This window comes from Trichosurus vulpecula, chromosome 5, assembly GCF_011100635.1.
Source record: "Trichosurus vulpecula isolate mTriVul1 chromosome 5, mTriVul1.pri, whole genome shotgun sequence".
Taxonomy (NCBI): Eukaryota; Metazoa; Chordata; class Mammalia; order Diprotodontia; family Phalangeridae; genus Trichosurus; species Trichosurus vulpecula.
In genome coordinates, this window is record NC_050577.1 from 212,174,893 (window position 1) to 212,194,749 (window position 19,857).

The 19,857-nt window shown below is 39.2% G+C and overlaps 1 protein-coding gene across 1 annotated transcript in view; it reads right to left on the reverse strand.

Annotated features, from left to right (window-relative positions):
• Positions 1-304: 304 nt before the first annotated feature.
• LRRK2 (leucine rich repeat kinase 2) overlaps positions 305-19,857 on the reverse strand; it is a 232,096-nt gene continuing 212,543 nt past the window's right edge. Inside the window, exons 47-51 of the mRNA XM_036759572.1 lie at positions 18,574-18,758; positions 5,952-6,104; positions 4,889-5,097; positions 3,199-3,270; positions 305-1,879 (exon numbers count right to left, since the gene is read on the reverse strand). Of these exons, the coding sequence (XP_036615467.1) occupies positions 1,758-1,879; positions 3,199-3,270; positions 4,889-5,097; positions 5,952-6,104; positions 18,574-18,758 (741 nt within the window). The 3' untranslated portion in view covers positions 305-1,757. The remainder of the gene's footprint in view (positions 1,880-3,198; positions 3,271-4,888; positions 5,098-5,951; positions 6,105-18,573; positions 18,759-19,857) is intronic.

The window sequence follows — 19,857 nt, forward strand, 5'->3', positions numbered from 1 at the left end:
TGTCTTCCTCCATTGGAATGTAAGCTCCTTGACAATAAGGGACTATCTTTCTTTTTGCTTATATCTGCATCCTCACTGCTTCACATAGGGCCTTCCACATTGTAGAGACTTAATAAATCTCACCCTTCCCTCCCTGAATTTTCCTTCCTTCCATAAACAAAAATTCAAAATTGATATGTTTGATGTAAATATGCCCTTCCCTTTATCTCTTCTTTATCTACTGTATCATCATTTCAGTATGAAAATTGCATGAAATACTTTGAGAACTTAAAAATAACTTATATAAATAAAAGTCTTATCAAAATTATTTTCAAATGTTTATTTTTCATGATAAATATAATTCACACATGCATTTTCCATAAGGGTCTTTAGTTTAGAAAATTACATACAAATAGGAAGTAAAAACACCTTATAATTAGTTAAAAATGCAAATTCATCTCTTATTGTCTTATTAAGCTTATGGAAATTATTCAAGCAGCTACCTTTAAAACAGAGAATAACTCTCAAGGTTAAAAATTTGAAATTATTTATAAGTTACAGAAACCCAAACAAGTCATTGGAGTCAAGATCTGCTCTGTGGAAATGTCTCAGAGCAAATACCACAAGGAAAAAAGTGGAAAATTGTTTTCCAAAGCTATCAAGTACTTTTAGCAACTACGCAACAAAATCTGTTTCTTTTTAAGCCAACCAATGAAATACTTGGCTATTTTTCTCTTAATATAAAAGAATGTAAGCAGTATCTCCAGTCCTGAAAATAAGGCCTCTACCAGAATGAAATGGAATAGATTTGAAGCAATTTCAGAGAGAGCAAGTATAGGGAACAAGAAAACACAGTCTACGTATTTATGAGAATTAAAAAGAAACAAAAGTGTCTGAAGAACAAGTGAAAGGGCACATTACATGGTAAACATAACACAAATTCAGAGCTTTTATTACTCTGTGTGTGTGTGTGCATGTGGGGAAGGGAGAGAGAGAGACAGAGACAGACAGAGAGAGAGAGAGAGAGAGAGAGAGAGAGAGACAGAGAGAGAGACAGAAAGAGACTGTATTTATTTTACGAGAGACTACATTGTTGTAGGTACTTCTTATCACAAGGGATAACAGGCATCTTATAGCTCACAAAATTTTCCATTAGCTATATTGCTGACAACATTCTTTTGGACTGGGCAATATTTTTATATGGGACTCATTTATTTGTTACAACAATGTTATAACTACTATGCATAAAATTTTCAACTATAAGCAATCTAATTACACATGATGTAGGAATGTATCATATGAGTTGTACTAGATGTTATAATGTCCTCATTATTTTGAAATTCTGATTTACAAAACAACTGTTTCAACATTAGAATTTATCAAGCAGAAAATGACCTTCATTATTATAAACAATTTTTCCAATCTGTTAGATTGGTTAGATTAAGTTAACGAATTAACAGTTGAGTTCATACATTCCAAATAAGCATAATGTAAATGAGTATTGTATTTCCTTTATTTTATTAAAAAATTCATTATAAGAACTATAATAATATTTCCATTAATAAAATACTTCTTTATGCTTAGACTCCTGAACTTTTATAATGTTATTAGGTATTTTGTACATATAAAAGTCACATTAAAAATATAGACATTTGTTCACTTATATTAAACTATATTCAAACATGATCATTGCGTTGTAAATACTTTTAAAAGACATATCAAACAATTTTTTAAAATGAGAGAAAATCATAGAACAAGTGGGCTTCTAATGGGCTTTCTTATTCCATGGAAAAACTTTTCATTTTTTCAGCTAATTCTTTTCTAACTTCTGTGTGCTTCTCCAAGTTTTCCACCTCGTGTGGTAGGTTAATGTCCCATATAGATAAACAAGACTCCATTTCTGGAAAAAAAAACCCATGTTTTAAAAGGCAACCCAGAAAGATGTATTATCTATTTGCTACATCCTGTCTAATCTTAGGTAGCATGGTATTCCATGTAGTTAGGAAGATATGTGATCAAAACCTGTCTGACATTTATTAGCTCTGTGACATGGACAATGTTCTCTGATTATTAATCATAGGTAGTTTACAGTTTGCCAGAATGGAGAGAATTTTCACATTGGAATTACAAGTCACTGGTGTGTTGATGGCTAATGTCACTTAGAATTAGTCATTAAAAATATAAATCTATCTGTGAAAAAGCATATTACATGTAACAAAAGCAAACTAATAATAATATTGACATTTATTAACCAAAATTATATTTGCTGGCAATACTTTGGAGACAAAATATTGATGTACTGCATCAAGTTGGCCTGGTAGTCAGGAAAACCAGGGTTGCAAGACCACTTTTGATGCAGACTGGCTGTGGGACTCTAATTAAATCACTTAGCCTTTTTTGTGCCCCAGGCAATCAAACCTAAATTGTGAAGAAGTTGCTGATTTGTATTAGCAGAGGAAGTGCCTCACCAGGAGCTCCCTGCATCAGAGAAATAACATAATAAGAGTACTTGAGAGATGGAAGAGACCACAGAGGTCTCCAGGCTACATATTTAAATAACTCCCACTATAATATACTCAACGAGTGGTGGAATAGCATCTTCTTGAAGTCCTCTAAGGATGGAGAATCCAGCCTCTAGAGGCAAATCAATTCCATTTTTGGACAGTTTTAATTATTAGCAAGTTTTTCCTGATATAAACTCTAAAGTTGCCTCTTTGTACCTCCTACTCAACTGCTCCTATTTCTGCTCTCTGAGACTAAAGGGAACAATCTATTACGTTCCCCCACCTGACTTCTCCAGACCAAACATGCCCAGTTCTTGCAGTTAACTTCTTATATCATGGATTAAACATCCTTTACCATTCTAGCTGTCCTTGTCTGGACACTCTAGGTTATCAATGTCCTTAAACTATGCTGCCCAGAACTGAATACAATATTGCAGGTGAGGTCTGAAAGAGCAAAATACAGTAGGACTACCACTGTAATTCCCTCAAGTAACTACTTCAAAGCTGTCTCTCTTAGTGAACCCCAAGACTGCATTAGCTTCAGCTTCAGTATATATAGAAATATATAAGAATATCTATATCTATATGTGATATATATTAATTTACACACACACACACACACACACACACACACACACACAGTGTTTGTCCGAGGTTAAAGAATTTGTAGTTACAATTCTGAAAACAGAGGGCTTATTTTTCTATTGGACCTTACCTTTTTGAGCCTGAGTACTTCCATTACTTTTCTGGCAGTATCCCAAAACTAGCATGACATTTTTTAGGCTCCCTTTACAAAAAAGAAAATAAGAAATAAAATGCCTGCTAAAATCATTCCTGTAATTAAACAACAAATATAATTTCTTCACATATAGCAGAAAGCACATTTTAAATTCGGATTCCTTAAGACACAAATTTGTAATTCCAGTTTTTAACTATAACTCCCACAGAGATATAAGCATGATTGCTTCTGTATAACAACATATGTACCTTACTCAGCAAAATAAATGTATTACAGTAATTGTAAAATGAAAAGGAATGCTCTGCCATTTGTTAACAAAGTGATTATCGGCAAACTATTGAAACTTTGAGGGTGTCTCCTTATATTAAAAAAAAGGTATAATAATACTTGCCTTGCCTTGTGTAGTAGAAAAAAACACTTGAGTATAGCGGATAAGGAGCTGGCCTTGAAGGCAAGAATACCAGAGTTCAAGTCTGCCCTCTAACTGAGAATAGCTGTGTGACTTTGGGCAGGACACTTAATCTCTCAATGGTCTGGGCAACTCTATAAAATGGTTAGTTGCAGAGAAGGTGATACCACCATTTCTGGAGGGAGTTTCCTCACCTAGGGGTTCCCCATACCAATAAAATGAAAAGTTTAGTCCCAATCCCTCTCCCAGAGCTCTTGTGATGAAGTTGCATGGTACAGTAGAAAAAGAGTCAGAATTATTTCAAGGAGACCTGAGTATGACTCTCAGCTTATACTTACTAGCTACATGACCATGAATAAGTCAACTAAGTCTCAGTTTACATTGGCAAAGTGAATATACTACTTATATTACCTAATTCATAGGGTTGTTGTGAGGAAAATGCTTTGTTAATCATGAAGACTTCTATGAATGTGAATAATTATTGTAGCATATAAAAAAATCCTTTAAAATCCCTGAAATAGTACCATGCAACTATGAGGAATTATTAACATACAGTACTTTATAAGTTTCTTTTCTCACCCAGTGAAGTTGTTAGTATAAATATGATTTATAAAAGTATAAATTACATATGCAAAAGGTGAAGCTTAAAACTATGAAGTGACTTGTCTCATGTCACTCAGCAGAGCCACTTCTGTTCAGGTTGCTGTAACCCAGGTCTTCCAAGTCAAAGTCCAATGTTATGGTAATGTTTTCTGTGATGACAGACATTTAAAACTTAATGAAAAATGAAAGCACAGCATAGCATAATGAATAATGGGAATTACTGTGATCTGTGTTGCCAGAGCTGGGTGTGAGAAAGTCTGTCGTAACAGAAAAAACACTGGACTTGGAGTCAAAAGATACACTTAATGCATTTTTGCATGATTACAGTTCTGAGAAAGTTTTGCTTTGTAGATGAATATGTAGGCTTTTTGTTTTTGCAAGAAGGTTAAAACCACAAATTAGAATATTTCCCTTTTTTCTTTTGCTAACAGGAAATTTAGAAGCAAATTTGGTTACTGAATATAGTAGTAAATTAACCTCAAATGCCTGCCAGCATCTACTCTTTTTTTCAGTTAGATGGTCTCTGCTTGTTTTTTGCATTTATTTATCCTATTTTTACATAATGCTTAATTTTTTAAACATATAGATTAAATATAGAAAATAACCTTTAGCTATTTTTTATCTTAGGGTAAAAGAGAAAGGAATTCAACTTACCTAACTGGACTGTCATCAGTGCTCTAATAGAATTACAAAAGTTCTGAATTATGTGTATGATGCGATGTGTTGAAAGATCGACCAATAAAATGTGACCTCCTCCTGTACCTATCCAAAGTGCAGTATTTTTCTGCAGGCAGAGGGTTTTCACTCTTCCCGAATAAGTCATTTTATGTTTTGATTCATTGCTCAATATTACTGTACGCTCCCTGAAAACATGAACAAAAGTTTCATCAAAGGTTTTCTATCTAAATTGTGTAAACTTTTTAAAGGTTTTTAAACCACTTTATATAAATGTAGAATGCCAAAGAGCAATAGGCTTCATTATCTGAGCAGGGAATATTTAATGAAAAAACAAGAGGAAATTTCAAAGTAAGTAAGATGGAGTTGGGATTTACTGGAACTAAAGGGGCACATACCTGCTAATGTGGAAGTCTATCCAATAATGGGGAGAATAAAAACTTAATACTTTTGAAAAGCCTCCAAAAAGTCTTTAGATAACTTATTAAAAAGAAATCAACATAACCCTTGAAATTCTGTCCTGAACCAATGTAAAATCGCTTTCATGACAAAGGTCAAGTGAGAAAATGAAAGAGAAAAAAGGATAATTTTACATATTGTTTTAAAATAGAAGATACAGAAACACTAGAACTTCTGTACCTGACAATTCTTTACATCTTTAAGGAAAGAAACAGTGATTGAGAAGAAAACATTTTTAAAATGATAGGATATGACAGTACCTCATCATGAAATGACTCAGTACGTATTTGACTATTTCACAGATAACTCAAAATGTATTTGACTGTTTCACAGATCAGATCCCACAAAGAATATGGTAAAAGTGGTTATTCAATGACAATCTATAATACCAACAGGTAAAAGGATTTTACTTTATTAGTATCAAATCCAGTATATGCCTAAAATAATATTCAGTGTTTAAACGGTTCAAGAATATGACATTCTCTTTTTAATCTTGCCTTCATGTGAGCTATGTGACACTGGATAGCACTTCCAAAGGATATTTATTCTTCAAGACAAGAAATTTTTTTAAATGGAAAATTACTTTAAAAACTGCACGCAGTCTATTAGTACACAAAGTTTTTCCGTCTTCTTGTCCCATACTTCAACAAAATGGCTGTTTTTCTTAGCTACATAGATAGCTTTGTCCACCACAATTGAAATGATGTTGGCATCACTGAATGTTGCATAAGAAAACCTATGACAAAAGAAGAGACTGTTGTCATTTATTTCCTTCTATATTTAATTTCTCTATGGATAAAAAACCCAAAATATTAACTAAGTCCTTGAACCATTTAAGTACATATAATTTTTATAAGAAGTGAATATTAAATTCAACAAAACAACTCAAGTCAGTCAGTTTGTAAGTCAATCAACAAGTCCTTTTTAAGTGGTATGTTCCAGGCATTGATAAGAACTGGGGAAACAAAAACAGTCCCTGTCCTGAAGGTATGTGCATTCTTCTGGACTCTGGTCTCAACTCTCTTTTAGATGTCTCAAAATGGATATTCCATAGGCATCTCAAAATCAATATGTCCCAATTACTGTCAAGGGCACCACCATGCTCCCATGTTTGCAATCTCTGATTCCACTTACAGGTCCAATAAGTTTCCATATTTTGTCATTTCAACCGCCACATCTCTGGAATACTTCTTCCCATTCTCTCCATTTACATAGATGCCACTCTAGTTTAGGTGCTCAATACCTGTTACTTGGACAACTGCAATAGCCTTCTAATTGGTTTTTCTGCCCCAATCTCTCCCTATTCCAACCAACCCCCCATATAAATGTCAAAATGATTTTTTTTGAAGTCTGACCTTTTCAGGAGCAGCATCACTGCAGATGGTAACTGCAGTCATGGAATTAAAAGACATTTGCTTCTAAAAAGGAAAGCTATGGCAAATATGGATAGACCTATTAAATGTCAGTGGCTCCCTACAATCTCTAGGATCAAATACAAAATTCTCTGTTTGACATTTAAAACCCTTTGTGACAAACATCACTCCCCCTTTCCAACCTTTCCAGTTTTTTATACTTTAAAAAACCCTCTACTTTTCTTACCCCTCCGACACACACACACACACACACACACACACACACACACACACACGGAGGTCTAGTGACACTGACCTCCTTGCTGTTCCATGAATAAGAACAACCCATTTCTCTGGGCATTTTCTCTGGCTGTCCCTTATGCCTTGAATATTCTCCCTCCTTATTTGCCCTTTTGGGCTTCATTGGCTTCCTTTAAGTCCTAAATAAAATCCCATCTTCTACAGGAAGCTTTTGCCAGCCCTCTTGCTTCTAATGCCTTCCTTCATTTAATTATTTCCTATTCATCTTTTATATAGAAAGTCCTTAAAGAGATGTGAATACCAGATTACCTTATTTGTCTCCCAAGGAGTCTGCATGGGGGCCAAGAAACAATAGAACTGAAAATGAAACAACTGAGTGTTTAAGATGGGAGAAGGAGTACAACAAGGCTGTGTGTTGTTATCTATTTATTTAACTTATATACAGAGTACATCATGTACTCCGGCTGGACAAATCAAAAGCCGGAATTGAGTTTGCCATGTGAAATATCAACAATCCTAGATTTTGCAAATGACACTACTCTGATGACAGAAAGTGGAGAAAATAAAAGAGCCCATTGATGAGGATAAAAGAGGAAATTGTACAAGCAGGCTTGAAGCTTAGCAGTAAAAAAACAAAACAACCCACTAAGATCTTGGCAACTGGTCCCATAACTTCCAGGCAAAAGAAGGAGAAAAAATGGAAGCAGTGTCAGATTGCATATTCATGGGCTTAAAGATCACTGCAGATGGTAACTGTAGCCATGAAATTAAAAGACACTTGCTTCTAGAAAGCACAGCTATGGCAAATCTGGACAGCATACTAAAAAGCAGAGACACGGCCTTGCTGACAACGGTCTATATAGTCAAACTATAGTTCTTCCAGTAGCAATGTAAGGCTGAGAGAGTTGGAATATAAGTTTAAAGTATCCGGGCCGGACAAGGTAACCTCGAGCTGTGCAAGGATGTCACGACCCCATAGTGCATAGGTGAGACCGGGAACGCACAAAGGGCTAAACTGGCCCTCAAGCGCGTCCCGTCTCCAAGTCATAGGCCTGGCGGCCTCCCATGCCTCCACTACTCCTCCCACTCCCTTTACTGGCTTGCCAGCTCGTCGGCGTGGAATTTGAGGAGGCCACTGGTTGCGGGGCAGCGCGGAGCGATCGGCTCCCGTGTCTACGAGACCCCGCACTGGCTGTCCCTCCACCAGGAGGATCATCATGGGGCGGTCCATTGTGATCTTCTCCATCCAAAGGCAAGAATCAGCCTCTGTGTCCTGGAACGGCACTGCCTGAGCGAGGACCTCACCTGGGAAAATATCAACTAGAATAGGGTGTGGGTTAACTACCAGTAACGGGTCACCAGGGGCCAGCACCTGGGTAGGAACGGTATAGCGAGACTGAAAAGGGTTCCCCGTGGCCAGGAGCACTCCTGCTGGCCCTTGGACCGGGATTTCTATTGCCCCCCACGAGGGAAGGGTGGTTGAGTCTCGGGCCGTAAGGACTGGACCCGGGGGGGGCGAGTTGCCCGCTTTCTCGGTCCCCCGTGCTCGTTTCCCGACTCCTGGGTGGGGTTCCTTTGGTCGGAGCGGCAAAATTTCGCCATATGGCCAGGCTTTCCGCAGCGGAAGCAATTTGGGGTGCCTCGTCCCGACCCGCAGCTTTGTGGACACTGGGCCCGAAAGTGACCCAGCTGACCACATTTAAAGCACCGACGGTCGGATCCGGAGTCCCGGGAGACCGCGAGGCGGTTCAAAGCCTCTACCAGGGCGTCATTTCTCACGGCCTCCTCTTTCAAGCGATCCCTCCGGTCCCGTTCTATGGCCGTCGCCAAGACTTCCATGGGACAGGGAGGAGCGAGGGACATCACCTTTTCTATCATTTGGTCCGGGGTGGCGTCGGGGGGCAAGGCCGCCAGAGCTGTCTTCGCCTCCCCCCGGAACCCCTCTCGGAGGATCTGCTTAATGATGAGTTCCCGGCCCGGCCCTGCAAACGTGCTGTCCACGTATCTCCGCACTCGCGTGGCAAACTCAAGTGCGCTCTCCCCTGGCTTCTGGCGCATATCGGCCAGGCCAGCTGGGGTTCCTGCAGAGGTACGCCCCAGCCTTTGCCATGCCTGTTGATGCACTACCCGCACATCCTCCAGCTCCTGGTTACTAAAAGTGGCCTGTACCCGGGGATCACTGTATTGTCCCCGGCCCAACAACAGGTCTACCTGCCCCGGGGGCCCCCCGGTGCGCGCTTGGAGCGCTCTAGCCTCCGATTCTTTGATAGCCTGGAACGCCGTGTAGTCCACAGGGCTCAGGACCCCCAACGCGAGGTCATCGAAATCACGCGGGGTCCAGACTGTGGAGACAGTCATATTAGAAAGAAGGCGCTGTGCCAACGGGGAAGCGGGGCCATTCTCCTGCACCGCCTGCTTAAATTCCCTAATGGTCTTCAGCGGCAGGGGCTGAAAAACTCGGGTACCATTATCCAGAAATAATGGAAATGCCTCAGAGATTTCTGAGTCCACCACCTCTCCGGACCGCATAGCTTCGCGGATCGCGTGAGGTATCAGAGGAAGGTACCCGCCTGATCTATCCCCCGGGCTGAGCCGCTCATAGCGGCTTTCGCTTTCGCCGTCAGAGTGGGGAAAAGAGGAAGTAGATCTGCGTTCCTGTTCTGGAGGGCGGGGCAGTGGGCGGCCCTCTGGCACACCACCCCTCCCTCGCGCCTCCCCTTCCCCGCAGGAGGGAACCGCCCGCGACTCCTCCCTCGGCCGGAAACCGGCGCCATCTTTGCTGGGTGCGCCCACCGCTCCAAAAGGTCGAACTGCGCCTGAAGCGTGGTAGCAGTTCTCCGAGACTAGTCTTTTCGTCCCTAAAAGGGGCCATTGTCCTGTATGTTCCGCCTGAGGCCGCTCATTTCCCGCCTCCCGCATATCCTCCCAAGGGTACAACGGGGGAGCAGAGGCCGCGGGCCTTGGCCCAGTTACCACCACCTCAGTCAGATCAGTCTCCCCTCCCGGGCCCCCACCGAGCGGCCGGGTCTCCGTCTGAGTCTCTGCCGTGCTGGTGTCCGGAGGAGGCCTGGGGTCAAGCAACCCCTTAATGGCGGCCATCAAGCCAAAGTCCTCCGGAAGAAGAAAACCCGGGCACTGTTTTTGATAAGACAGCATTTGCTGCTGTAAGACCGGAAAACGGTCCGGCTGAAACCCCGAGTGTATGAGCCACGGAGCCACCACCAGCAACTTTTCCACGAGCCGCTTTAGCTGCTCCGTGGAGGCGGACAACCCCCGTTTAGACAAAGCAGTTCTGACCTGTAAAGTTAATAAGTCCCGATCCTCTGGCCGCAGCAAAGGGAGGCTGCGCGCTTGCCCCATCTCCGGGCCTTTCCCCCGTTACCTGCACGGAGAAGCTGTCTGGTCCGCCCTAGTCGGGCTAGTCCCCCCTATCACCGGGGCTCTTCCGGAACTCTGCAACGGTCCAGCCATCCTAGGCCGGTCCCTGTTCGGGCGCCAACCTGCCGCGTTCCCCCTAGGCCTCTTCCTGGGCCGGGGGTCGCGGGCAGTCCTCCCCGGGGGACCTCTTCTGCTCCTACACCGAGCCTTCGGTCGTCACCGGCCGGCCTGGCCTCCACCCAGACCGGAATTCACCAGACAGAACGCCAGAGGATCTCGCTCACGGTCTTTATTGGTACATCTTCCACGTCGACTGCTCGACTCTCCTCGACTCCTATCCCCGTACATTATATAACCTATTGCAGCCAATCCAGTGGCGAGAGCTATAACATTGCCTTATATGGACGGGCTTCATCCTAAGCCGGCACCGCCCAGCGATATACCCGGAAAAGCGTTATACCCGGAAAGCTGTAGTCCCTGCCCCACCCTCCACCCAGCCCTAAGCGGCGTCCCACCCCCACCCAAATCCCAACAGAAAAGACCCTGGTGTAGGGAAAGATTGAAGGCAAAAAGAGAAGGGGATGGCTGAGGATGAGATGGATAGTGCCATGGAAGTAATAAACATGAGCTTGGACAGATTTCAGGGGATAGTGGAGGACAGAAGAATAGCCTCAAATGCTGGGTCAATGGGGTCATGGATGGTCAATTGGACATGAATGAACAAATGAACAACAACAAAACAAAAACAGCTTGTTGTACATATTTTTTTTGTTGTCTCCCCCATTATATTGTGAGCTCCTTGAGGGTAGAGACTGTCTTCTGCCTCTTAAGTCCTGGCCCAGAGTATTTTTGTACCCTGAATCTTCAATTCACATACAAAATAACAGTAATACAAATGGAAAAGTTAAGTGCACCAGAGAAGTCAAACAGAGCTATGAGATTGATAGGGGGAGGAAACACTTCCAGATGCGGAGAAAGACCTTAGGAAAGGCCTCCTAACAAAGTGACATTTGTAACAGTAGGGCCATGAAGGAACGGGGACATTTCAACAATGCATAAGTGCAGTGAGACTACAGAGGGCATAGAAGAGATAAAGGAGTGTCACTAATGACCTAGAAAAAGCAGTGAAATGGATGTTTCAAATGGGCCCTCACTGTGACAAGGCAATTCTTTCATGTCTCCCTAATTAACTCACTATCCCACTCACCATGATAGCTTTTAAAAATCTTTTCATCCCTCCTCAAACTTCTGACAGCTCCCCCTCTCCCCACTCTCTCAACTGAGAAGTTTGCCCCATATTTCAGTGAAAAAATTAAGCCCATTCACCAAGAGTTACCTCTTCCCTCCTCTTTCTATCTCACGTCACCGAGATGCCTTCTACTACTATCTCCTCCTTCAACTCTCTCACAAAAAAAGATGTTGTCCTTCTCCATGCCAATGTTCCCATTCCATCCTGCTTTCTTCAGCAGGATGTCCCCTCCATCATCCCTACTCTTTGACTTATCTTCGATCTCTTCCTGTCTACTGGCTGCTCCTTTACAACCTACAAGAATGCCCATCTCTCCCCATCCTCATAAACCCCTCACTTGATCCATCCCTATCTGCTAGCTATTGTCCCATATCTCTCCTCCCTTCTGTGGCTAGAGAAACCTGTCTGCAATTGCTATCTTCACTTCCTTTCCTCTTACTCTCTTCTTAATTCTCTACAGTCTGGCTTACAACCTTATTTTATTGAAATTGTTCCAAAATCCAAAGTTGCCGGTGATCTCTTAATTACCAAATCTACTGGCCTTTTCTCAGTCCTCACCTTTCTTGATTGCTCTTTGGTCATTGACACAATCACCCTCTTCTCCTTGGTATTCTCTTCTCTCTCATTTTCTATGACACAACTCTATCTTGACTCTCCTGCCAGGCTGACTACTCCTTCTTAGTTCCCTTTGCTAGATGTTCATCCAAAACATGCTCATTAACTATGGCTATCCTTCAAAGCTCTATCCTGGAGCTTCTTCCTCTATACTATTTCACTCTGTGATTTCACCAGCTTCTGTGAATTCAATGATCACCTCTCTCGATGATTCTCAGATTTACTTATACAGGTCTAACCTCTCTCTTGGTCTAACCTCTCTTTTAACTTTCAACCGCCTTTTAGACACCTTGAACTAGATGTCTCATAGACATCAACACAACATGTCTAAAAAAGTAATTTTCTTTGCACCAAACCCTATCCTACTCTGAACTTTCCTATTATTGTTGAAGGCAGCAGTATCCTCAGTTACCCAGATTCACAACCTAAGTGTCATCTTACACTCTCTCACCCCACATATCCATTGTTAAGTCCTGTTGATTTTACCTTTTCTTCTGACACTGCCACCATCCTGAAGCAGTCTTTCGCCATCTAATATCTGGATTCTTGCAATAGCCTGCCGGTTGATCTCTGTGCCTCAAGCGTCTCCCCACTCCAAAGACCCTCATCTTCTTGCTATTCGCACAGATGATGCTCTATCTCCTGACTCTGGAAACTTTCACTGGATGTTCTACACACTTTTAATTCTCTCCCTTCTTATCTCTGCTTCCTGGCTTCCTTCAAGTGTCAGATAAAGTTGTACCTTCTATAAGCAGTCTTTCCCAAACCCTCTTCATTCTATTACCTTTCTTTTATTGATTGTCTCTAATTTTTACAATGCATATCTTCTTTATACATAATTATTTTCATGTTGTGTCCCCCACTAAAACTGTGAACTTCTTGAAATCTGAGACTGTATTTTGCCTTTCTTTGTAGCCCCAGTGTTTAGCACAGTGCCTGGCACAGAGCAAGTTCTTAAATTCTTGCTGACTGATTGAGTCAGAAAACCCCAGTTCTAATAATGACTCTTCCACTGATTTGATAGTACCAGAACCTAGGCAAATCATTTTACTTACCTGTGATTCAGTTTTCCCATCTATAAAATAAAGATATTCCCATCTACAAAATAAAGATAAGACCTCCCTTCTAGCAATATGATCTAGTAGATAAGTTTGGCTAGAATGAAGAAAATATGAAGGGGAACACCGTGAATCATGGAGGTACCTGAAAGCCAGTTTAATTAGTCTGTACTTTATTTGACAGACAATTGGGATTTTTGAATGGGGGGTAAGGGGCCATGATCAGACCTGTGCATTAGGCAGGTTACTGTGAATTAGATGAGAAGAGTATATGGAAGAATAATGAGACCAGAAGAAGAGAATTTATTTAGGAATCTCTTGAACTGATCCAGGCAAGAGGTATTGAGGTTTAGAATTAATATGGTGACTTTATAAGAAGAAATAAAGGCATAGATATGAGATATTGCAGAGATTAAACTAGCAGGATACACCAACTGGCAATGTAGGAGATGAGAGAAAAGAATGAGACAAAGATGGGTCTGTAGTTCTGACAACTTTCTTATTTCTCCTAATAGTTTTTTCATTTAAATTTACTTCTATAAATTACAAATAAGCATTATAAAATATCTTTAATTTTCATTTGTTTATTATTCATTTATTTCTTAAATGATATTTTCATTTCCTTGTCATAGCTAAATGATAAATGTACTTTACTATGGAAATTCTTGCTGAAAATGCATTTAAATTGTCTTCAACTAAAAGAAGAAAGTCATATTGAGTTTATAATTTTGAGATATTACAGTAAAATCTTGGATCGCTGGACTACTTGGAAAATGGGGTGTTCTGATTAATGCAGTGTTAAATGCTAATGGAAATACTAATAACAATTGCTACAACGTAAAGTAAACAGAATCAAGAAAATCAGACACACACGGTCTGTGACTACGTACATGGAAAGAACAGTAACAACAGAACATGGTACAATTCAATTAACCCACACTGGCCCAAAAGAATAGAGAACACACCTTCTTTGCAGAGGTTGGGGACTTTGGGTCTGGAACGCTGCATATATTGTTACACTCAGTTGACCTGTTAACTAGTTTTGCTGAACTGTTTTTTCCCTAATCTTTGTTATAAGGGAATGGCTCTTGGGATGGAAGAGGAAAGAACATATGCTGGGAAATTAAAATGATGTAAAACCAAAATATATCAATGAACATTTTTAGAAGAAAAAGAAAAGGAGGGGAAAGGGAGAAGAGAAGGGGGCATGATAGAAGGGAGAGAAGATTGGGGGAGGGGCTAATCAGAAGCAAAACACTTGAGGAAGGAGAGAATAGAATAAACGGAGGAGGGAAATACAGTTAGCAATAGTAACTGTGAAAACAATTTTGAAGCAAGTTCCTCTGATAAAGGCCTCATTTCACAAACATACAGAGAACTGAGTCAAATTTATAAAAATAAGAGCCATTTCTCAATTGATAAATGAGCAAAAGATATATGATCAGTTTTCAGATGAAGTAATCATCTACAGCCACAGAAAAAATACTCTAACTCACTATTAATTGAAGAAATGCAAATTAAAACAATTCCGAGGTAGTACCTCATACCTGTTAGATTCACTAATACGACAGATAAGGTAAATGATAAATGTTGGAGTGGATGTAGGAAAAATGAGACAGTAAAGCATTTTGCTGGAGTTGTGAATTGATTCAACCATTTTGTAGAACAATGTGGAGCTATGCCCTGAGGGCTATAAAGTCATGCATACTGTTTTATCCATTTTATCAATACCACTAATAGGTCTGATCCCAAAAGAGATAAAAACAAAACAAAAAGGAAAAGGACCTAAATGTACAAAAAGATTTATATCAGCTCTTTTCTGGGGGCAAAAAATTAAAAATTGAGGGGATGCCTATCAGCTGGGGAATGGCTGAACAAGTTGTGGTATGTGATTATGATGGAATTCTATTGTACTATAAGAAATGATAAGCAGGATTCTCTCAGAAAAACCTGAAAAGACTTGTATGAGCTGATGGGAAGTGAAATGTACTGTGTACAAAATAACAGCATTATTATAAGATGATCAGCTGCGAATGACTTAGCTACTCTCAGCAGTACAACGATCCAAGAAAACTCTGAAGGACATATGATGAAAAATGCTATCCATCCCCAGACAAAGAATCACTATTGTCTGAATACAGATTGAAGCATATTTTTTTACTTTATTTTTCTTGAGTTTTTTTGTCTGTTTTCTTTCACAACATGACTATTTTGGATATGTTTTGCATGACTACACATGCATATCAAATTACTTGTCTTCTCAGTGAGGTGGGGTGGGGAGGGAGGAAGAAAGAGTATGTGGAACTCAAAGTTTAAAAACAAATGTTAAAAATTGTTTTTACATGTAACTGAGGAAAAATAAAACACTAAATAAAATGCTAAAAAAGAGGAAAAAGAAAACAAAAAGAAATAGCAGTAACAGCTAAAACATATATACTTCTGATGTGCGCAAAATACTTTAATACATAATTTCATTTGAGCCTTATAACAAACCTGAGAGATAATTAAAACAGGCGTGATTGTTCAGATTTTACATTTGAGAAAACTGAGGCTCAGAGATTAAGTGACAGTGTCAAAAGGAGGATTAAAGTCTTCCTAACTCTACCTGAGTGCAGGACTCTATCCACTAAATTATATTACTTTAATATAAAAAAGAATGAAACATATTATCACTTCAAAGTAAGTTTAGGATGTTACAACAAGATCTAGATTATTTGGACTACTGAGGAAATGGGATTTAGCCATCTATATTTAGAGTTATGAAAGGAAAACACTGAACGTTAACATGAGAGATACTATCCTAGAGTTCACAAATGAAATATTTTAGTACGAAAAATAAACTTTTCAAACTCTAAGATCAATTTCTCATATACAATCCTCTTTAAGGATGTTATTTTTTCTTTTCTCAATTGAAATTAAGGATAAAGACATTATTTTCAAAATAATTATTCAACTAAAAGGATCAAGAGAAGAGAAGTAGCCATAAAAAAAGCTAGAGAAGCAATACTTAGAAATATAGGAAGAGAGACAGAAGAGTGCTGGTAGTGCCACAGACACACAGAGACAGGAGACTATGAGGTGGAGTAGTGGTCAACAAGTGTCAAGTCCTGCAAGTCAAGCTATCAGATAAAAGTCTATATGCTAAACATTGTAATTATAACACGTTATACTAAGCTGTAATTATTATCAGCTACACAATGACCAGAAATTTGCTGTCCTAAGATTTAGAGCTGGAAGGCATGTTAGAGCTCACTTAGTCCAACTGCCTCATTTTACAGCTAAGGAAATTAAGGCCATAAAAGTGACATTACCTCCTGAAGATCCGAAGTCACTGATACTCCTTTGCACTGAATCATGCTGCTTCTTAATAAAGATTTTATACCAACCAGAAGAGAAATAATTGAGGATAAGAGTTAAGAACCAACTTTCCAAAGGGAGGCAGTACGATATGATAAAAGTTTATTTGTAGTCAGAAGACTTAGGTTGCCCTGCTACTACTCTCTGAATGATCTTGAATAAGTCCTTTTACCATTCTGATTTAGGTTTTCTCCTCTGTAAAAAGAGGTTGGACTCACGGACATCTAAGTCCCTTTCAGTTCTTCCTGTATAGGATCCTATCATCTATGAGAGCATGTGCAAAGAATATCTTCAGAAGAAGGGCTGAGTGAGGGTGGGCCAGAGTTATATTGTTTGAATCCCAAAGTTAAGAATTTTTGATTGCTCTCACTGTAGAAAACCATGATATGTCAAATGATTAGATAGGTCTATGGAGTATCAAGGCTATCAATCTGGAGGGGTCTTTCACGATTATGAGAAAACTTAGAGATTTGTTAATTGGAGATTTTGACTACATTTGACATAATCTCTATTGAAGTTAAATGACAAAATGATCTAGGAGAAGTTTGGCAAGAATACTAGGTCATGTGTTGGACTGACTAATAACGTTTCTATAGCTATTCTTTTAAAATCTATTATTATGCACACTGTGCTCTGACCTTCATAAATTTTCCCATGAGAGTAACTACCATATTCAGCATACAGAAGGTTTATATGCTTGCCTTCATACGTGGCCCAACAGCCAGTCCATATAAGATAGTATATATAATCAAGAGAGGAAAGGTAGTGGCAGCAAAAAAACAAAAAAGGAACAAACAACAAACACAACAGTAAAGGTCACTGATGAGCCAAGCCTTAGGGAGAGAGGGCACAAAAAAACAGGATAAGGTAGTACTTCATGAGTTTTGCTATGAAGGCAGTCACACATAAGACAGGCAGAATAGTACAAAGCTTTTGCACATAGCAAGTAGGTCCTCAATAAGTATTACTGATGATGATGAAGCACTAATCAAATGACCTTTAAAAGGAGTAGGCTAAGGAGAGAAAAAGAGTTTTTCAGCAGATAGCAGATACTTCCAAAACTGTTTGAGCCAAAACAACTTAAAGGATTCTTTTGCAAAGGCTATAGGAAACAGTTAAACCTTGGAATCCCACACAGAGTATACCACCAGAAGTTGATTGTTTTGAAGGAGATGGGGTAAGGGTGTAAAAATACATAGAGCTTTTACACACAGTAAATATTCCAAAATTATTATTAAATGAATGAGTGACCAAATAAAATCTATACATAAATTAAAGTTAAAATGCAATTGATCAGCTTAAGTGGGAAGAATACCTCAAATTAGGCCTAGGTTTTATGTTTCTATTCTCTCCCCATTTCCTCTTAGTAACCTCCTATTCTATTTTTGTTTCTATATTTCCAATGACTTTCATATAGTAGGCACTGAACTATGTTAAACTGAACTGAACTGTCTCAGCAACCAGTGCCTAGAGTTTTAATCATTAGTAATATCTAATACCACCATCTAGTGGGGGCTATGTCAAACTACAAACACAAGGTCCCTAGGGTGCTACAGGGTTGCTTGCCTGGCAGATTCACAACACAATATATTAATAGTAAGTATCACAGAAACTTTGGAAATTAGGTTATTATGTTGTCAACATAGCAAAGGCTTTGATTTTACTGTGTTGAAATTCCCTGTGATAAGCATCACAACATATTTATAACTAGGAGTTTTAGATTTGACCATGGTCACAGAACGACTACGTGTCAAAATCAGGATTTGAACCCCAGCTATTTTCAGTTCCAGAAAACCATGCACTGTACCACACTGACTCTCATCTTAAATATCACTAAATAATTAATGGGAATTATAATCAGCATAACTAACATAATTAAAAAGAGCAGAATATAAGGAAACTGATAAATTTGTGATTTAATTAGAAATAACTCACAGTTGATTTGTTTTTGTCTCAATAAGTTTCTGAATGGAGAAATCATTAGAAAGTGAGAAAATCTTGGTGCCACATCCTCCCCAGATTATATTGTTTTCTGATGGATATATGGATTCATTTAAACACATCAATGGAGTGCTGACATTTCCTATATTTAATGTCTTCAAAGGAGGAGCTCCTTCAAACTTGAACAAAAAAGGGAAGAGAAAAGACATTCTCAGAAAATATAATGTGTACATGATTTAAATCCAAAAAAACAGCTGAAGCTGTCTAAGAATGAAATCAACAGGCAAAGTAACAGATGTCAATATACTGTTGTTATTGTTGTTTGTACTTTGTTCTTAAAGAGGACCATGAAATCAGGAAGATGATGCCATGACTTGCAAGGGAACCGGATTTAAGTGACAGAGGGCTATGCAAAATCAACAGCTTCACTTTCTCCTCCACAGCCATCTGGGTCCAGCCACGAGATACAGATCAAGACAACTGGAGATGGCCCTGGAAGCCAATACTAATAATTCGGAGAAAAGGAAAAAAAAAATCTAAGACATTGACATCAAACTAAATATTAAGTAGTTTTTTTTAACAAGCTCCCACCCTAGCATATTTATTTAGTGGCTTATGTTATGTGGATAAAATCTTAAAACTTAGGACATATATTTTCATATTCAATGAAGTATTTAAGCCACTAAATGTTATAGGTTAGTTAGCCAGAAGTCTAGTTATCACAGGTAAATGCAGGAATTTCCATTCCTATATGTTACTATCATTTTTAATATAAAGCTTAATGCCCAACTTCATTATTTTTCCTCAAATATGGCAAAGTGCTCATATCAGTACATGTAAAAATATAGTTTGGACATTCATATTTCATTGGCATAATTATTAAGTATGAATTGTATCCAAATTAAATTATATCCAAAATATAATATAATAGATGACATGAGATATGTAATAGAAGTTCAGTTCAATTCTATTTGACCAAATGCAACAACTTTCTTGTATAAACACAGTCACTGGTAATTTGTTTCAATGCCCCTTCACTTAATCTCTTCCTGCTTCACTTTCCTTAAACATAAAATGAGGACAATAAAAGTAATTCCAAGGGTTGTCATGAGAATCAAATGAGATAATATTTTTAAAGAGCTCAGCACAGTGCCTGGCACATGGCAGCTGTTTAAGAAATACGTTTTCCTTCCATTCTTCATATGATTAAAGATCCAGGAGAATGCAAACTTCTTGAGAGCAACAATCTCACAATTGTATTCATATTAACAGTCACTA